A 19,735-nucleotide genomic window follows, 5' to 3' on the forward strand; every position below is an offset into this window, starting at 1 on the left:
TTGCCTTATCTAGGAGGTGAATTGAGAAGTAGGTGCTTCGGGAGGTTCATACACAGTTTAGCCAGGGTGTTCTTCCTTGTGTAATCCTGTGGTTATTCAACAGCAAGAGTGGAGTAGTACTATGAAGTCAGCAATGACTTTGCTTTCTTCTCCACCAGTTGAAACTGACTTAGAATAACTCTCACAGAAGGGAGAGGCTGTTGATACCTAGTTTAGTTTGCTTGTGTTGAGTGGGAAGGTTGAAGGGAAGGGAAATTGCATAGCTTCTGGTTTTTCAACATACCGTAGTGCAAGTGTTCCAGCATTGAAGAAACTTAGTTTTGGCTGCAGATCCTCCTAATACAGCCTTGGGAATGTCCTGAAGCTTATTGGAACATATAGCGTATTTCACATCCTCTGTGTCCCTGCTCATGTGTTCCCTCTGCTGGCAGGCTTCCTTGGTTATTTCTTACCCCCCCCTTTATATTCCAGTGTGTTATGTGGACTGTCACATCTCGCATGACTTTTGTGCAGGCCTGTCAGTTCTCTCCTTGCTGTTGTGATTAGTGTCTGGCCTTGCCATTTATTTTGTGGGAAATGAGAACTTGTCAGACTTGCTGCTAGTGATTTTTCTTTTCACTTGGATAAGAAAAGTGAGAACGACTGGGTGAAAGCATGGTAAATACAGACCAGTCAGTAGGGTAGGAAGATGTCAGAATCTGTCTCCAGCAATCAGGCTATACCCATAGAGTAAATTAAGCCAGTTGATGCTCCCTTTGTTTTAAGTAGCAGGGTCCTCCATAGCTGGTTGAGTTTGTGTCAAGTATTCCTTTCTAGAGGGAGTTTTCTATCTGAATAATAGAGGAGTTACTATCTGGGAAAGGATTATGGTACTGGTGAAGGTGTATCCAAAGCCTGAGATGATAGTTCAGAAGCTGAGAAGGGGGTTTTAGGTGGCCATATTAATAATGTGGTAAAGCAGAGGAACGTTATCAGAGCTTCAAAGTTTGCTGGTTTTTGTTGTTGTGTTTTTTTTTGTTGAGTTTTTTTTTGATGCTGCAATAGGTAACAGTTTAAGAAATAATGATGGAATTCAGGCAACATGCGTGGACCCTGTAGTGCTTCTATGATGTATTGCACAGAGCCGAGTTGTATGAACATGCTTTATTATGGGGAGGAACACTACCTTTTTTTTCCTTCTTTCCTAATTCAAACCTGGTTCTAGTAAAGATGACTGCAAAGTAACTGCAGTTTCACTCAGCCCATAGAATCACAGAATGATTTGAGTTAGAAGGAGCCTAGAGAACAGTTTAGTTCAACTCCCTTGCCTTCTATTTCCAATGTGCTCAAAACCCTGTCCAGCCTGGCCTTGAACACTTCCAGGGATGGAGCATCCATAGCTTCTTTGGGCAATCTGTGCCAGTGTCTCACCAATCTCATAGTAATGAATTTCCTTCTAATGTCTAATCTAAATCTACCCTTTTCTCAGTTTAAAACCATTCCTCCTTGTCCTGTTGCTACTTGCTCTTATAAAAAGTCTCTCACCAACTTTCTTGTAGGCACTTACGTTGGGAGCCTCAGAGCTGAATGCAGTATTCCAAGTGAACTCTCAAAAGAGCAGAGGGAGAGAATTTCCTCCCTTGTCACACTCCTTTTGGTGCAGCCTAGGATGCGCTTGGCTTTCTGGAGTGTGAGGACACACTGCTGGCTCATCAGCTTTTCATCAGCCAACACCCCCAAGTGCTGCTCAGGACTGCTCTCAATCCAACCTCTGCCCAGCCTATAGTTGTGCTTGGGATTGCCCTGCCTGAGATGTGCAGGACATTGCACTTGGCCTTGTTGAACTTCATGAGGTTGGCATGGCCCACCTCAAGCATGTCAAGGTCCCTCTGGATGGCATTGCTTCCCTCCAGCATGTCAACATTCCATTCTTAATAAATAAAAAGCTTTTTTTGTGTATGACTGAGAGTGTTTGTTTCAAATTTTTGCCTTAAATCTTGAAAATAATGCAATACTTCCTGGTAGTTTTGTTTCCTAATATGCCTCTTTGAATATTCAATTTATTGCAAATTATTCAATTTACTACTTTGAAAAGTTGTTACATACTGCAAACATAGTCTTTTACATAGAGGCTAGGTACTTTTAAGGGTCTTTTAAGAAATATTTTTTTTTTATTGGTGATCCTGCCCCTCTACTCTGCTCTTGTGAGACCTCACCTGGAGTATTGTGTGCAGTTCTGGTGTCCTCAACATAAAAAGGATATAGAACTGTCAGAACAAGTCCAGAGGAGGGCCACAAGGATGATCAGAGGACTGGAGCACCTCCTGTATGAAGACTGGCTGAGAAAGTTGGGGCTGTTCAGCCTGGAGAAGAGAAGGCTGCGTGGAGACCTCATAGCAGCCTTCCAATATCTGAAGGGGGCCTGTAGGGATGCTGGGGAGGGACTCTTCATTAGGGACTGTAGTGACAGGACAAGGGGTAATGGGTTAAAACTTAAGGGAGGTTTAGACTGGATATAAGGAAGAAGTTCTTTACTGTGAGGGTGGTGAGGCACTGGAATGGGCTGCCCAAGGAAGCTGTGAATGCTCCATCCCTGGCAGTGTTCAAGGCCAGGCTGGATGAGGCCTTGGGTGAGATGGTTTAGTGTGAGGTGTCTCTGCCCATGGCAGGGGGATTGCACCTAGCTCTTAAAGTCCTTTCCAACCCTAACTATTCTATGATTCTACTTAATTAGTTAATGCAAGTATTGTCTCAGAGTTAATGTACCTGTATAACGTGTTCAAAGCGTATGGTTAACCACCTGCAATGCTTCCTTGCTTTACTTGCAAGTTCTGTGCTGTTTTTTAATCTGCCTTCATGAAATGGTGACTTCAGAGCTCATTGGAGGGGTTTTATGTAGAAGAAAACCTTATCTTTGTGGACTTAAGAATTCAGAATAGTGCTCAAGTATTTTGACAAATACCTCTTTCTTGTACTTCCATAATTTCTCAAGAAGATAAATGTGTGGTTCAGCACCTGTAGAATTTTCTATTAGAAATCCTGTTTTGATGTGTTTATAACTTTCCAAACATTGACCTTTCAAGCTGAAGTGCACTGCATGGTTGTTTTTGTTTTTTTTTTTGCAAAGGTATTTGCAAGTCTTTTTTAAAGTTGTGAGTTTGGATTTATTTTGTGTATGTGTTTTTCAGGGTATTTTTGTTTGTTTGAGGGTTTTTACCTAGGGCAATGTGGTAAACAAATCCTTGACACTAGTAATGAAAAAAAATATCTTCCTTTGAAAAAGATTGAAAACAAATGGCTAAAGCTTGAAAATACTTTATCAACAAAATAACATAGTTTTGGAGGGGAGAAATACATTGAACATACAGAGTCATTGGTTGTCTCTAAGGTGAACTTAGGGTGGCTGTGTGCCTTTCCATATGTGTGCACAGTTAATTGAACGCACATTCTCCACTTTCTTTGATCCAGTGATCTTTTCTGTTGAAATCAAGGATCCAAGGAGTCTGGAAGGTGAAGTTCAGTAATGAAATAATTGACTTTGGGTGGTGTTGGTTCTTGGTTTTGTTTGTGGTTTTATTTTTGTTTGGTTGGTTTGGGTTTTTGTTTCCAGTTTTCTTATTTTCAGGGGAAAATTCATATTTTCATGCTGGAGTTTTAATGCTGTTAGCTGTGTTACGTAAATACTTTTGCAAGTTTAACTTTGTTAGCTTTTAAATGGTCACATTCTTTCATCTTGAACGGCTTGTGAGAGGGCCAATAATACCAGTTAATACAAAAAAATTCTCCTTAGTTTTATATTCATTGCTTTAAAACGAGGCCTTACTAATTGTCTTATCAGGATTTGAGTGTTAAGAAATTAAGTTATACACCACTGTATCTATTGTATACAAAATTTATCCTAAAACATGGTTAGCTCGGCTACCTGATGAAGTGTTTGCTATTTCTGTGAAGTAGCACCACTGCTTACTGAAGAATACTGAGTGCAGAGTAGTATCACAGATGAAGTTCTACAACATAGAGATGATGTTCCCTAGATGCATTCACGTCACTTTTAATGTTTTCTGGGCTTTTAAATAATGCTACATTAAGTCATTAATGCACAGGGGGACTATGTTCAGGTGTTAAATATTGTGGGACAGAGAAGTAATCCTGAAATGTCTCAGGCTTGTGGCCCTGAACGCCTGCTCAGCACTTCAGACCATCATTGTTCTTTTTCATCCTAAATGCTTGTATCTATCCAGCTGTCTTCACTTACTCCATATTGTGATCATGTTAAATACTAAAAATAAGAGGAGTTATTAGTTATTGTGGGATAATTGCAGGGAATTAAAAGCAGGGGTGTCATTACCTTGTGTTAATCATTTCTCCTGTCAAGTCTTACTGTTCTGCACATGCACACATGGATGAATCAACGAATAAGCAGGAGGAGGTGACAGAACTAGAACTCGGTTGTGCTCTTATTTTGTCATACTGTCTTGATTACATTCCAGGACTCCTGAGGTTCATTTTATAGCTATAGTAATCTTTTTCCTATCAACTGCACTTAAAAAAAATGGTATTTAAAATCTGTTTGCATTTCTAAGCAATTCAGTGAGAGACATGAGTTCTGACTGCAGTGATAATAAGTCAAGGATACAACTAATTTATGAGCAGCAAGCTAATCATATAAACATCATTCTGTAATAGGTGATTCTCCTTACTACAGTGGAGAAGGTCTTTCCAAAGAGGAAGATGGGGCAACGGAGTAGGAGGAGCTGAGTAGCATGTTTAGTGATAGATTACTTGCCTTCAGGTTTCATCTAAATGTTTAGACAGCTTTGGTCCCTCCCCCAGATTTTTTTCTTGTGATGCTTTTCTATCATACCCTACCAGTAAGCCTTCAAAGCATTACTCCTGCAACCCAAACTCAGTTTAAGTGAAGAGGGAAATTAAAGATATGAAAGTGGGTTTTTTTGGGGGGGTTGTCTTTTCTTTTTGGTTGTTTTTTCTTTTTTTGGGGGGGGGGGGCTGGTGTGGCGTTTTGGTGGGGTTATTTGGTTGTGGTTGTATGGTTGGTTGGGTTTTTGGTGCTTTTTCGTCTTTTGGTTTTATGTTTTTTTTTGTTTTTGTTTGGCTTGGTTTAATTTTTTTTTTTTGTCAGCCAGGCATCTCCTTCCTCTTAACCTTAGGAATTCTGTGTGTTAAACAACTCAACCAGGATGTTATTTTCAAACCTTTGTTAGCTCTTCCCTAATTAAGAAGCAACATTTACCATTTGGAGGAAATGCTGATTAGGGAGAAGTATTCCAGGCAGATAAATGTATTGTAGATGAGCTGCTTATGTGTCTAAAAGGCTTAGATGCCATGTTTCACCAATGAAAGTAACTTGGGGAGGCTCAGGCGCTCTGTTCTTCATACTGAAAGATACCTTGCACCTTTTTCCACTTGTGCAAAGACTTCATAATAGTAAAGTGTTAGGTCAGGCCGAGTGAGATTTGCAATTAATTTCAAAGGCTAAAATCTCTAAATTCTGAAAATGACTTTCTTGCCGTAGTTATGTATGCTGTGACAGGCTCTGTATCTGAAGCAATAATGGAGGGAAAGCCCAGAGATGGACAAGAATTCCGGCTGCTTTCCAGAGAGATAAATTGGTCTTATTTTCTGTACAGTTGTTGAGGTATTGAGTTCTGTGGGAAGAAATTAATTTCACTGGGTACCTTTAGGAGAGAATTCACTGTTTATACTGAAGTTGATACTAAAGCTTGTTAGTGTTTGTTTCTTCCATAGTTGATGGAAGAACAAGAAACAGGAATAGATCACATTGGATGGCTGAAGTTGTGGGATAGAATGAAGAGGTTATCTACAGAGATGACCTGATTTATCTTCCTTAGTTGGACAGATGGTACTTTTTACCTTGTCCTTGTTGGTGCAATGGCTGTGTGTGCCCAGAGGAAAAAAGATGCTCCCTCTGGTAAGACTCTCATCTGTTTTATCTTGACGTATGGTTTATATTGTGGTGAATGCATGAGGGGTTTGGATCCAGGTGCTTTGTTTAAGCTTCTTGGTGGAATGGTGTTGGTGATTTTATGGTGTTTCTGTAGAAAATAACTTCTGTTCTTTGCTTGTGCTTTATCTAGAACTGTGAACATAGTTGTCAAGGGTATGTGACTCTGTCTCTCATGCATTTTTGTAGGCTGTATCTGTGGCACCGGAAGGCTCTGCTGAGCTTTTAGTTTGTTGCAAATGTTTAGACCTGGCACCAGGAGACCCAGTCAGGACTATTCATTGTGCTGTGCAAACACAAAGGATGAAGCCACTGCTGAGGGCCTACAGTCCAGAAAAAACAGGAAGCCCAAGGATGAAACCTCAGTCTTGTGCCTGGCTATGCTTTTTAGTAGAGAGCCAACTGAAATCAAACTGACTGTGACCTGGTGTTTAGCATTATGTAAGTTGAAACTAGTATTTCTACCCCAAGAGCCTTATGTGGAAATTCAGTATTATGGCAGAGTATCTCTGTCTCTGAGCAGCTCTGACGAGGGGATTTCCCTTCAGCCACATAATCCGTCACAGAATTGCCTTTGAAGAACTCTTTGTATGCCCTTCTAAGATCGCTTAAGACTTAAACTAGAGGGTTTTGGGGGAACTACCTTGTGGGTGTGAAAGGGGTTTGCATCTGAAAGGTTACCTAAAAAAAAAAGATATGAAAGCCTGTGTTTCCTAGTGTGGTAGCTTCTTGACTTGAATGTCTGGAATTCTCTTTCCAGAACTTATAAGAAACATTGGCTATTTCGAGGTTCGTCTGTATGTATGTGTTTGTGTATAATGTGGACCAGAAGGTTCATTCAGTGGAGTTAAATGATGAGGTTTAGCTGCTGAATTAAAGCCTTCTCTGTGTCCACGTTGTCCTTTTTAGTTCTGGGAAAGCATCTCTCTCTGAGAAGAGAGTTTATAGTATATGCTTATGTTTTAGCATACATTTCAGAGTTCATTCTAAGTGGTTTTGCTGACTTAATCTGAAGTTTGACAGGCCTGATTCTGCCCATCACCGGGACAGGCTTGGCTTGGTTTTGTGCCTAACATAGTGAAAATCAAATTAAGGGCCCATCAATCTGGATATACTGCAAGGACTATAATTCAGTTAGCTTTCCTGAAATGTCCCTCAATGGCTGGTGATTATAAATGAGTAGCCTCATTTTTCAAAGTTTAATTGGAATGAATGTGGGCTGATTTAAGATCTTTGGTAGATTAAAGCTAAACCATGGAACAATTGAGCCAACCTACCACAAGAAAAAAAAAAAGTCTCAGTGTGGAGACTCTTTTGGTGCTGATGGTTTGAGAAGACTCTTCCTGAAATAAACATGAAACACACTTGCCAGTTTTTAGACTTGTTGTTTTTTGGGTAACTTTGTGATAGGTTCAAATTGCTTGCCTTAATGTAATTAGAAGAAAGAATTAGTAAATGAAAGCCCGAAATCTTGTACTTCTGGCTCTGTGCAATAGTTAACAAAAGCTGGCCAGCAGAAAAGGTCTCTAAAGGTCTCCTGTTGATGTGATGGCAGCAACTGTCAGTTATTTTTTAGTTGTCCAGTTTGGCTGTGAGCCACTCCATTGTAGAATAACTGATGTCCTTGCTGTAACTTTGGAACTTCTAAGTGGTTTTGTAACTACTTTTTAAATGGGATTTATGAAAGTGGGGGACTAATGGTATTTGTCTGCTAGAACTGAGTTCAGGCAGCGCCCGTGCTGTGTAAGTGTCACTTAACTTTACCACTAATCTTGGAGTTGTAGCACCACCTGCTATTCTTGCTGTAAGTTTTGCATGTGAAAATGGAATTATCTGTTATGCTGTAGTGGTTTGTAAATGATCTGTGGCAGTCTAGTTTTAAACCATTAAACTTGTGCACTCTGTGACTCAAATACAAACTGAAACATTCAGAGTAGAGAGATAAGGGTGTAAATACAATATCACCTCATTCCAAAGAAGAGGACATTTTAGGAATAGGTGTGGACCCAGCAGTCCTTACTTTGTCTTCAGGAGCTTTTTTGTTAAAGTTGAAAGGACAAATTAAAATGGTGGATTATCTAATGCAGAGCACACAGATATTTGTAATGCTTATCAATAGTGGGGTTTTAAGTTGGTTTTGTTTAAGAAAACTTTCTGCCGCTTAAAGGATCAAACTTAAGCACTTGAATAAGTCTTTGGGAGTAGCTTGCCAAATATTCATGGGAATATATAATACTAAGAATAATGTCTTGCAATGCTAGTAACTTTGGTTTAGGGCAGTTTGATATTCCTTGGTAAATTCAAAACGACAAACTTTCCTGGCCATTATGGAGTGTTGTGCTTAATAAGCTTTCAGTGGACTTGCTAACAGCTTGTAGGTATAGGCCATAGTGCTAGCTGTCTGTAGATTTTTTTACTGTGAGTTGAGGAGAGTCAGGTGGACTGCCAGTTCTCAATATTTTCATTAGGCTTGTGTGTATTAGTGAAGCAGGCTTGCACTGGAGCAGAGTTTTGCCTAAGTCCAGTCTTTGAGTTCAACTACAGAAGTGCATGTGTTTGAGTCTTGCAAGGCCGTGTACAGGCTGTGTGGGGGTTTGGATGGGATATTTCTGCTGAATGAGAGTGGGAATTAGAGCTGGTAAGTATATGATGCTCTTGCTTATGGAAAAACAACTGTCAAGCCTGTAGCTTCACAGCTACTAGAGATTAGAGAAGCCAGGTTGGCTGAAAAGTGATTGAAAAACCTGAAAAATATTACATGTAACACAAAGAAGGGAAAGGGGATGTTGGCTGGTGAGGCGGGAAGTGCCCTTCTGGCCCTTTCAGGGCTAGCCTGAAGTTAGCTAGACTGAAGTTTCTCATGTAATCTGAGGTAAGTATCACACCTATGAAGGAAACACCACGTGGTGCTTGTTTGCTGCCAGGAGCAGATCTCCTAATGGTCATAATGGGGGGCTTTTGGCCAGTAAGAAGATATTATCAGTAAGTTTAAATTGTCAAGTGGCAGGTTAACTGCTAGCAAAAGAAATACCCTTAATACCTTTTAGCAAAACATTTTGTGTTTTATTGAAGGGTGAAATGATCCCTGTCTTTCATGGTGTTTTTTTTATGTTCAGTGTTTGTGAACCAGTTATAATTAACTTGCATGAAAGATATTAGAGGAGTTTAACAGTATTAATTTGAATGGTGCGGGTCTCTGTGATTGATAACAAAGTACTTCATGTTCTTGGTTTGCATTGTTTTAGAATAACAACTCTGTCTTGAATGTGGCTTGTGTGTACGTTTGTGTTAATCTATGCATATGAGCATCTTACCTAGTGACTTTTGAATTGTATAGCATGCTAGTTGAGATAGTTCAGGTGCCTCTCTGAAAAGACTGTAGTTTATCTTGGTAGTGGTGCAGTGCAGATTGATTGAGGCTTCTCCTGTTCTCTTATCCACAGCAACTGGAGCAGATCCAGAAGGAGTTAAGTGTTCTGGAAGAAGATATTAAACGAGTAGAGGTGAGGTGCCCAGACATTGCTCTGACTCTGGCATTTTTTCATTTTCATCAAGCTGTCTGCCTTGCTGTGGAGCTGCTGCATTAAATTTATGACATTTGAGGCAGTAATGGGAAAATGAACAGATGACGTTCTTTAATTTGTTCATTTAGTTGATGTGTGCAAGCTGCAGGTTGGTAAGAGGGAGTTTTGTTGAAACCTCGCTCTTACATAATTGTATTTTTCAATTTCTTTGTGTTGGTAGTATTTTAGAGTAATAGAAATGAACAGCTAGTATATTGACCATAACTTACGATTTTTGTATGTTTCATTGTTCCATATATTTGCACAGGCTGCTTAAGTCTTAGCAGCATGCCATTCTTAAAATGGAGAGATATCGGGAGTGCATAAGAAAGCCATAATGCAGAGACTGGGTAGGAGCAGAAGCAGTTCATGCTGCCTGTCAAACCAGAATCAGACTCCTACCTCCACATACAATTATCTTAATCCCTTAATGATGGGGATTTCTTTAGATTTTTTGCTAAGAATTATTCTCCAAGTATTTGCAGAATCATAGGCTAGTTAGGGTTGGAAAGGACCTTAAGACCATCTAGTTCCAACCCCCCTGCCATGGGCAAATACATCTCACACTAAACCATGTCACCCAAGGCTCTGTCCAACCTAGCCTTGAGCACCACCAGGGATGGAGCATTCACAACTGGTTCACCTGGTTTAAGTTTGAACCCATTCTCCCATGTCCTGTCACTACAGTCCCTAATGAAGAGTCCCTCCCCAACACCCTTATAGCCCCCCTTCAGATACTGGAAGGCTGCTGTGAGGTCTCCACGCAGCCTTCTCTTCTTCAGGCTGAACAGCCCCAACTTTCTCAGCCTGTCTTCATACAGGAGGTGCTCCAGTCCCCTCATCATCCTCATGGCCCTCCTCTGGACTTGTTCCAACAGTTCCATGTCCTTTTTATGTTGAGGACACCAGAACTGCACACAATACTCCCAAGTGAGTTCTCATGAGAGCAGAGTAGAGGGGCAGGATCCCCTGCTTCGACCTGCTGGTCACGCTCCTTTTGATGCAGCCCAGGATACAGTTGGCTTTCTGGGCTGCAAGCGCACACTGCAGCCGGCTCATGTTCATTTTCTCATCGAGCAACACCCCCAAGTCCTTCTCCTCAGGGCTGCTCTGAATCTCTTCTCTGCCCAACCTGTAGCTGTGCCTGGGATTGCTCCGACCCAGGTGTAGGACCTTGCACTTGTCATGGTTAAACTTCATGAGGTTGGCATCAGCCCACCTCACAAGCGTGTCAAGGTCCCTCTGGATGGCATTCCTTCCCTCCAGTGTATCAAGCGAACCACACAGCTTGGTGTCATCGGCAAACTTGCTGAGGGCGCACTCAATCCCACTGTCCATGTCAGCGACAGAGATGTTGAGCAAGACCAGTCCCAATACCAATCTCTGAGGGACACCTCTCATTACTGATCTCCAGCTGGACATTGAGCCATTGACCACAGCTCTTTACATGCGGCCATCGTTGTAAACCCATCAGCTCTGTTCTTCTGTCCTTATTGAGTCTAAATTCCTCCTTGGTCCTTTAATCATTCTAGTGTTTTGATTTAGGAGTAGGAAACTGATGTTTGGAATGCATCAAACTGCCACCTCTGAAAATAGTGTTCCTTTAAAGCTTCTTGGTATCAGTTTGGAGGTCTGCTTCTCTCTTCTCACTTGTCTCAAGCAGTCAGCAGAATCTCCCAACTGCTGCCCAAAAGCCTCTTAGATTTCTTCACTTCCAATTTATTTGCCTGCTGATGAATTATCAAAATACCAATAGAACTGACAACTGCAGGATCTTCCCTTTAGCTGATAGCTATGCCAGTTGTATCTTGGTAGATAACAGCGTTTTTCAGACCTATTTCCCTAAATATTTCTCAGCTCTTGAGGAGAAAAATACATCTTGGCGTGTTTCCTTGAGACTGTTAAAATAGGTCTTCAGGTCTAAGAGAAGTTATCTCTGAAGCTGTGGGATCCCTCAAAGAATATCTAGCTGTCTGCTTTTATGCTTTTTAATCACGCACTTCAATGGACTGCACCTGGGGTATGTTTCTGGTGTGTGATAGTGACCTTGGTTCTGACCTTTAAAGCCTGGGATCTGTCTTGTCACATATATCCTGCTTTCTACCTAAAACCTAATGGGCACCTCGTGGGAATTTGAAAAGCACCAGTAATGTCTTGGAACAGTTTCGCCCCCCCCTCCCCCAGCTAATGAGCTGCAGCATCCTGCATAGCTTCCATTTCTCAAACATGAAAGGTAGTCTCATACTGGGTACACAACAGTGATTTAGTCTGCCAGTGCAAAGCCAAGTTTATGTACAAAGTTTATTTCTTTTGCACTTGCCTCACGGAAGACTGATAGATCTTTTAAGTCTGGTATCATCCATGATACCACCTTTGTCCTGTCATCTTGTAGCTGCTCTTGCCATGACCTATGCCCAGCATTACTTTCCAGCTGCGCAGGCTATTAGATACATTTTCACATGTCTCAAAAATGTAGTTACAGCTTGCTTGTTCTGCCATGGTTAAGGGAGGTGCTGGATTAGAGACAACTGGATGGTAACTCAAATAGTTGTTGTTTTTTTTTTTGAGTACAAGATCCAGAACTGCCTCTTTTGGGGCAAAAAGCACTGTAGTTGTAAGATTTCTGAAATGTGGTTGGAATGAGAAGGTGGGGGGATCAAACCCCAACGTTTCTTCAGCTACAGTAAAGACTTCTAGGTGAGTGCTGAATAAAAGTAGATACAGTCAGTCATCTGCTTGGAAAAACAAAAATCATGAGAATACTGAATATAAGACAGTGCCTACTATTCATGTTCTGTCAGCTTTGCTGTAACATGACTTTCTGTTTCAGGAGATGAGTGGCTTGTACTCCCCAGTCAGTGAGGACAGTACGGTGCCGCAGTTTGAGGCTCCCTCACCTTCACACAGGTATGGAGCTTGCAACTCAGAACTTGGATTGCAAGCTGTACATGTTGCACTGTACTTGCTAGTCCTCTCTGTGCCATGCCCAAAGCACAAGCAGAACTATTTTCTGAATGTTGTACAATATTATCTTGTTCTGTTTTTGATCGTATAAACTTGCTGTGAACAAAGCAGTGAAGAAAAAGTCATCTGAGTCTGGACAAAGTCTCTTCTAAACCACATGGTTATAAATGTAGCATGGATTAGGTAACTTGGATCGTAAGTCTTTGCTCTAGGGGAAGAAATGTTACTGTTAAATACATGCTACCTTTTCTGAACATTACGCAGTTCTCAGCCTAGGAAAGGTCTTAATTTTCACAGGGTTAAGTTGTATTATTAAGTGATCTTCTTTCCTGCCTCTTAGTAGAGTTCTCTAAGCTGTTGACTTCTGTGACAAAATTATACTGTTACCTTCTCTGCAGTTAGCAGCTCTAACCTGATAGCCCAAAAGTAAGAGAAAATGGTCAGATTTCTTCCACTACAGAGATTTAGATACTTTGGTAAGGAGCCTAGCAATACTGGCTGGGATTTCTCACAAGATGCTATTTCTGAACACCAAGACTGCAATCTCTCGTATTTCTGTGAAGAAAGAAATACAGCCCTGAGGGAAAGGACAGGAATAGTGTTTGTTATTCAGCAATTCACTGTTTAATTTTTTTGGGTGCAGGTGTGTTTTTTGGTGTGGGTTATTGCTGTCTTGCCAAGAAGCAATTTTGTGAAACTGAGTTTCTTGTCAGGTTCTATTAGTTTCCTGGTTATTGGCTATTAAATAGATTGCTTGTTGTTTGCTTCATGGTACTGGTGCTTGGAGAAAGCTTGAGTGCTGGTTGGGCTGAATTTGTTACATGTTAAACACCTTCAGGCCTAGAAACCTTTCCTTTTTCCTTTTCTTTTTTTTTTTTTAACAGAAGATTGTATTTATGAGTAGAAAGGTATCTCTATTACTTGGGCCAAACTAACAAACAAGCTCCCCAAGAACTTTATTGGCTGGAGTAATGCTTTAGGCCCAAGAATTTTGGTGAAAGAGTTGGGAGAAACAAATCTGTGCAAAACCTACACTGTTTTCAGTCTACTGAGGATTTCTTGTTACTTTATGCCTGTTTCATTAACCCTTGGACATGAAATATTCTCAGTTCTGGATTTTGAAGGTGTAACATAGTGTCCAAAATATTTTGTCTTTTGGATTTGTGATTTGTTTGAGGTCTGCTGGGAGATAGTGGCGAGTTAGACCATGGCAGGTGCAAGGACCGTAGGCTCTATTTCCTGCCTGATCATCTTAACACTTGTCTGGCTCCATCTCAGCTAGGTCTTGAACTTCTGGGGTTTTCCTCTGGTACAACATGCCAGGGGTGTGATATAGTAGGATATTTAGGGATTTTCCAGGGGTTCCCTTTTTCTCTTGGCTTGAGAAAGACCCCTTTTCTGTTTCCAAGTGCCATTCCTGCATTGAGAAGTAGTCTTAAGTGCTTAAAGATAAAATTATGTGAAGGAAGTGTTTGAACAGGCGTCAGTTGTTACTGGACTCTTACTTCTTTCGCTTGCCTTATCCTGGCAGGATTTTTGTGTAATTCAAGTAATTGCATTGCTTTGAATTACCAGAAAACCCCTCCAGAAGGGTCTACCCCGTGAAATTCATTTTCTTTTCAACATTAAGTTTTGGAGAGTGTATCAAAAATTGCGACTTTGATTCCTCCTTGGAAAGAATGCTGCAAAACAGTGAAGAGGAGCTTTAAAATATGCAGATTTTTTTTCAGCTCTGCTGTAATATTTAATCTCCAAAGTGCACTTCAGAAATGCAGTGAACTGCTAAGAATGAAATACAGATATAGTTTTGTCAGGTTTTACTTCCATGTTAAAATGTTACTAAACTTGCAGAGACCATTTTATTTGTCAGTGAATTAAAATGGTATGTTTAAATCAGAATATAACTTGTTATAACACCCTGCTAGTTAAATAAAATTGTATAAAATTTTACTTATGTGTCTTATAGCAAAAGGTTATCACAGACCTGTGCTGAGATGAAGAAAATCTCTTTAGCCTTTGAAAGTTCAGGAAAATAGATTTCTTTGGAATTCAGTTTTATCTGGTCTCTGGTGACTTGCCCTTATTCATCTACTTCCTCTAAATCACAGGCTTGCTTCATTAATTCTGTTTCTTTTCATTGTTTGTAGCATTTCCCCACACATACTCTTAACATCTTCAAAATGTGAAATCGCTGTATCTCCCCCATCTTCCTTCAGAAGTTCTTTAGAAGAAAAACAAGCATGCCTATCATGTTCAATACATTCTTGGCTTCAAGAGACACGTGTTTTCTGTTATACTTGTACAGGGTATGGTGAAATATTGCATTGGGTAATAGCACAGCATTTGTTTACAGTGTTGCAGTTTGCTGGGTTTGTATGCTAATAGAGAACAAGAGGGGAAGAGTAAGGGAAAAGAACAAATAGTTCTGTGTAGGCTTTTTCTGAACAGGCGCATGTGCTATTTTTGCTACCAGTAAGTAGCGCAAGCAGGAGATACAAATAAGCAACTTCTTGGTGAGCAGATGTGCAGGAGTAACAGCAATAATGAACTGTCACTGTAATAGGAGTTTCTGGGGAAAGATTCTGATGTAAGAATTAGTTGCTTGGTAACTCTAATTCAGTTATCGAAATCCTGATCTCCTTCCCCTTCATTTATTATTATTACTACCGCCCAGCCCTGTAAGGGTACAACCAATGAGGTTTATAGTCTGCAGGTTGCTGTATTGTTGAAGATTTTTAAATGTCGTGTTAATGTAGCTGAATTTCCAATTGAACCTAATATTGCAGCTTTTTACAAAGAATTTAGAGGGCACTTTTGTAATTTTCTGATTATTTGCTGCCTGTTTTTAAAAGGGAAAACATTCATGCATGTGGCAGTCAACTCGGCTACTGTCACCTCACAGAAATTACTTTGAATTTGTATTCTGGTTAGGGAGGCCATGTCTGCATTCTCAAAGGCTTTACATCACCAGAGAACCTGCAGCAAAATGAGACCGCACGCTATAAGTTTGTGTGTTTTGCTGTTAATTGCCACTGTACCTGTCTTGAAGTAGAGTACTTTTTCATTGCTTTCCAGCTGAGCATGTTATTCATGCTGTTCCTAGCAGGATCCGCTGTATGTGTTTCATTATTTCTTGTGGCCACATTCTAAATTAAAGTTCATTGTCCCTGGCCATGCCTGAAACAGCTCTGCTGTTTTCTCCCTTGCAGTAGCTCGCAGCAAATAATGATTTTTATTCCTCAGATTTTCTCGATTTGCAGCTTTTGTCTTGCCTGTAACAGAAGCTCTATCAATCACATCCTACAAGTTAACCACTAATGAGATTTTAAAAATAATCTCTCATCTTCTGTTTCTACTTCCCTCCACTTTCAGGGGAGCTTTAAAATGCTCAGGGAAATATTTCAGTGGTAGTAACATTTTTTCATCCTTCTAGATTTACAGGTGCTCTGACCAGCATTTCAGTCAAACCATGTGTTTCATGACCAAGAATGTCAGGTGTAAGCATCAGTTCTGGTAGCAGTTAACTAAACATCAGTAGGTACAATTATCTTTTACAAAACCAGGACCTGTAGCAGTGTTCTACCAGCTTTTTAAGGAAACCTTCAGCTTTCCCAAGCAATGCTTAAATCTAAGGTTATCTCATAAGTAAGACTGAGAACAAACCCAAATAGTTTCTTCCTGTCCAAGCCAAACAACACAGAAGTAGCAAGTAAGTTACAAAGATTTTTAGAAATAAATCATGGTGATGTTTGTAATGTGTTCTGCATAAATAATAAAGTGGTGTTCTTGTGTACTAACCTTCATTTGTCCTAAAAGTATATTAAATTTGATTGATAAGGGTGCGTAATCTGGCTCTGGAGTCTTATTGTGAGAGCTAAATATTTTGCACATATATGCAAGAATACCGAACCACTTGTCTTCTGCTTGTAGCAGTAGATCCTTTTGCAGTTTTTAAAGTTAAATCTCTTGAATTGCATACATGTGCTATGTTTTGAGACACAGTGATTTAGGGTGTGTCGTGTCATTATAGACACTATGTACCTCTATATGGTGTAGAATTTTCTAATAAAGGAAATCCTGGCTGTCTGTATTTCTTTAGTTAATTTCTGTATTTCATTACTTGTGTCCTTTGTGTGTCTTCAGAGATGTCTGGAATACTAGTGCCTGTTTTAAGATGCTTCCTCTAGCTTTTCACAGTGCTGTTTCATATGCCATGGCATTAAACTTTTTTAAAGGAACTGAAAAGCAATGGTAATATGTTATTTTTCAGAATGTCTTATCCAGCATATTTAATACAAAAGATATGCTTTTGCATCCTATTTAGGAATTATTAGATTGCACTACACATAACTGTGTGTGGCAGCATCCTGCTCTAGGAGATTCCTGAATTAAAATATCTCTCCCAAACCCCCAAACAAAAAAGTAACCTTGAGTTCCCTGTCTGTAAAATGGTTTTCAAAGGCAAGTATGCTGCAGGATGTAAAGGGGAAATAGAAAACAGGTTTAAAAAATATAAAGGATGGTTGTACAGTGATTTAAACAGACTATTTCTTTTGGTTTTGCAGTAGTATTATTGACTCCACGGAGTATAGCCAGCCTCCAGGCTTCAGTGGCAGTTCTCAGGTAAGGTAATATATGTGTCTGTGCACAGGGGGCTGAGAGAGTGAACGTGGAGGTTAGGCGCAAATCTGCAGGGTACTGGTCAACTCAGCTCTTGCAAAGGCTTTTAACTGGTTATATTGGGCAAACTGAAGCCCAGACTACAGCTGAAGGAATGACTGTGCATGATTATGTCTACACTGTGATGCCATCGAAGAAATCTGTTGTAATATATTCCGACATCCAACTTTATTCCCAAAGCTGGAAGAGGGGATTTTTTTCCTTCTAACTTTTTTTTCTCCAGCTGTTTTCCCAAGTGGGCAGCTTTTGGGAAGGAAGGTAAATCCCTGACTCTTTGCACTGAGTTAAATAGCTTTGGATCCAACTTGAACTTCAAAAAAAAAGAAACCCTCATTCTCCAAATATGCACTCATTTTGTAGTTTGTCCTCACTAGGGCTTTACAAACTATTATGAATTCACATAGAAGGTAAAAAGTTGTATATACAGTGAAGCTGTCTGGCAGGCAGCCTCCAAACCAACTGATCGCAGAGCCTGCCGAATACCAAACAGCACTGCTGTAGTTTTGAAGCTCAGAGTGATTCATCCGGGCTGGGAAGATGTCACTGATATACAGCTCAGTTTCAAAAAGATTAAACAGTTTTGATTTGGACGCCTGCACTGTTGGTTATGTGCCAGCTGGTGCTTTTGGTGCTCTCTGGTGGTGGTGGACCATCCATGGCACACAGCAGTATCAAATTAGTAAATTTAAAGGCAGTCGAAAGGGTAAATTAACATGTAGAAATAGTTTTGGGTCTTATTTGATGGAGTAGCTGTTGTAAAGAAAGAAACGCCTGAATTTTGGGCTGATATGCATATATGTGTGCATGTAGGTTTTGGTGTTTGCAGCTGTGTAACTAATTGGTAATTAGAAAATTATATCTACTAGTCTGTGGGGAAAGTGCTTGTTCCTGCTGCTGTGGTCTTGGGAGGTTTTTGCTTGAACAAAACCTTCAGAGGGCAGGTAAAATGTGGGTGGAGATTTTATGTTCAGGACTCTGATATGGTACAGGGTGTTTGTTTTCCAGTGACACTATTTTTCTTGTACCTTTCCGTTTCAAAGACAAAATTAGTAACATAGCTGTGCTGCTGGTAGGCACACAAAACAATCAGTCTAGACTTTCTGGTCATTCAGTTGTTGTTGAACTCTTTAGAGCACCTGATAAAGTTCAGACAGTAAAATCAGTCTGGATAACAGAGCAGTCTGAACTAATGTCCTCAACTAGGACAACCGTAGTCATTTTAGCAGTTGAATAAAAACTGCTTGGGTATGTTTTCTCTCTTTTCCTTTTTTTTTTTTTTCCCTTCCTGTTTCCCAGCATTGCTTAACAAGTAGCAAGGGAGCAGGAGCCATAGAAACTGAATGTATGTTTTGATAAAACGTGAGCAGTTTAAAATGCTTAGCTGCGGAGAATATGATGACAATGGGCTATTGCAGACTGATTCCTAGCACAGCTGGATTGCCATGTGCCAGCTTGAGACAGGGGGTATCTTTCTCTGGAGACCCAGCAGGTAATCACACAGCAGGCAAATACTTACCATGATTGATTCCATCTTGATGTGGATTGGGTATATCTGCTGATCAGACTCAAGCTTGGGTCATATTGCTCATCATGTTGCAGGTGGCTTGTCTTGAGACTGAAGTGACTGCAAGGGATGCTCAAAGTTGTCTTGAACCCTAATCACTCCTGATGTGATGAGAGATGCTGGACCCTTTGTAGGCTGGTACAAAAATTAATAGGAAGGTGCTATAAAAGTGTTCATTTAAGCATTTCTTAAAGCAGTGAAATTTTAGAACATTGTGGTTAAAAGGTGTTGATGTCCAGCATTCTAGTTCTGTGTTGAAATTGGAATTGGTTTTGAGATGAAGCATGCTGCATAGACCATAGGTGCTGTCAATGTGCAAGTGTAAGTCATGATGTCAGTGTATAGCCAAGGGCCTCATGCAGGAAGCGGCATCTGCAGGTTTCATTGCCTGGGGTTTGTTTTTTCCCCTAAAATGTTAGATACTGTTTGTAAAGGTATAAGCAGAATTTGAGAGGGCTGTAAGCTTAGTTTGTTCTTGTTGAATTGCTTGGTGGCTGTAGTGAGGGCAGTCTGTTCTCCTGTGTGGATTGAGGGGGAGTGTACACAGATTTTGATTATGCCACTGAGTGGCATTACAGGCCTTATATGTGGTCAGGGCTGTTATCCATTTGAAAACCACCATCTCCTTAATCTTTCAAAATTTCCTCATTAGCTTTGAGCGTGCAATATGTGATGCTTCTTAAATATAAAGTAAGGTACTCCTCATCATTCTTGTAATAGAGGAATTTGTTTCTTTTCCTTACTAGTGATTAAAACAAGAAGTACTCTATTTTCTGGTTTGCTTGTAGTTTCAGTCCTTTATTTCTACCTCTCACTGCTGGAGTAGGTTGGAAAATGGCTTTACAGATAAGTTTCATGGACTTCTTTTCAATTAGCCTTTGAACTTCATGGTGTCTTCTGCTTCTATCCTTATTGGCTTAGCTTTATGTGGAGAGTTCTGAGTTGCTTTGGAAGAATTCAGTAGCTGTTTAAAAAAAAAATCTCTTTTTAATGAGCTGTCTG

General features: G+C 40.2%; 1 protein-coding gene across 2 annotated transcripts in view; it reads left to right on the forward strand.

The window, feature by feature from the left end:
- The window catches only part of COP1 (COP1 E3 ubiquitin ligase), a 135,694-nt gene that overhangs the window by 16,157 nt on the left and 99,802 nt on the right, over window positions 1-19,735 (forward strand). For both annotated transcript variants that reach the window (XM_061452048.1, XM_061452049.1), the window contains exons 7-9: window positions 9,406-9,465; window positions 12,356-12,432; window positions 17,055-17,112. In XM_061452048.1, coding sequence (XP_061308032.1) covers window positions 9,406-9,465; window positions 12,356-12,432; window positions 17,055-17,112 — 195 coding nt within the window. The remainder of the gene's footprint in view (window positions 1-9,405; window positions 9,466-12,355; window positions 12,433-17,054; window positions 17,113-19,735) is intronic.

The sequence above is a fragment of the Pezoporus flaviventris genome, unplaced genomic scaffold (assembly GCF_033815535.1).
Source record: "Pezoporus flaviventris isolate CSIRO_AGI_PZ_B2104156 unplaced genomic scaffold, CSIRO_AGI_Pfla_v1 ptg000013l, whole genome shotgun sequence".
In the NCBI taxonomy this organism is placed as follows: Eukaryota; Metazoa; Chordata; class Aves; order Psittaciformes; family Psittacidae; genus Pezoporus; species Pezoporus flaviventris.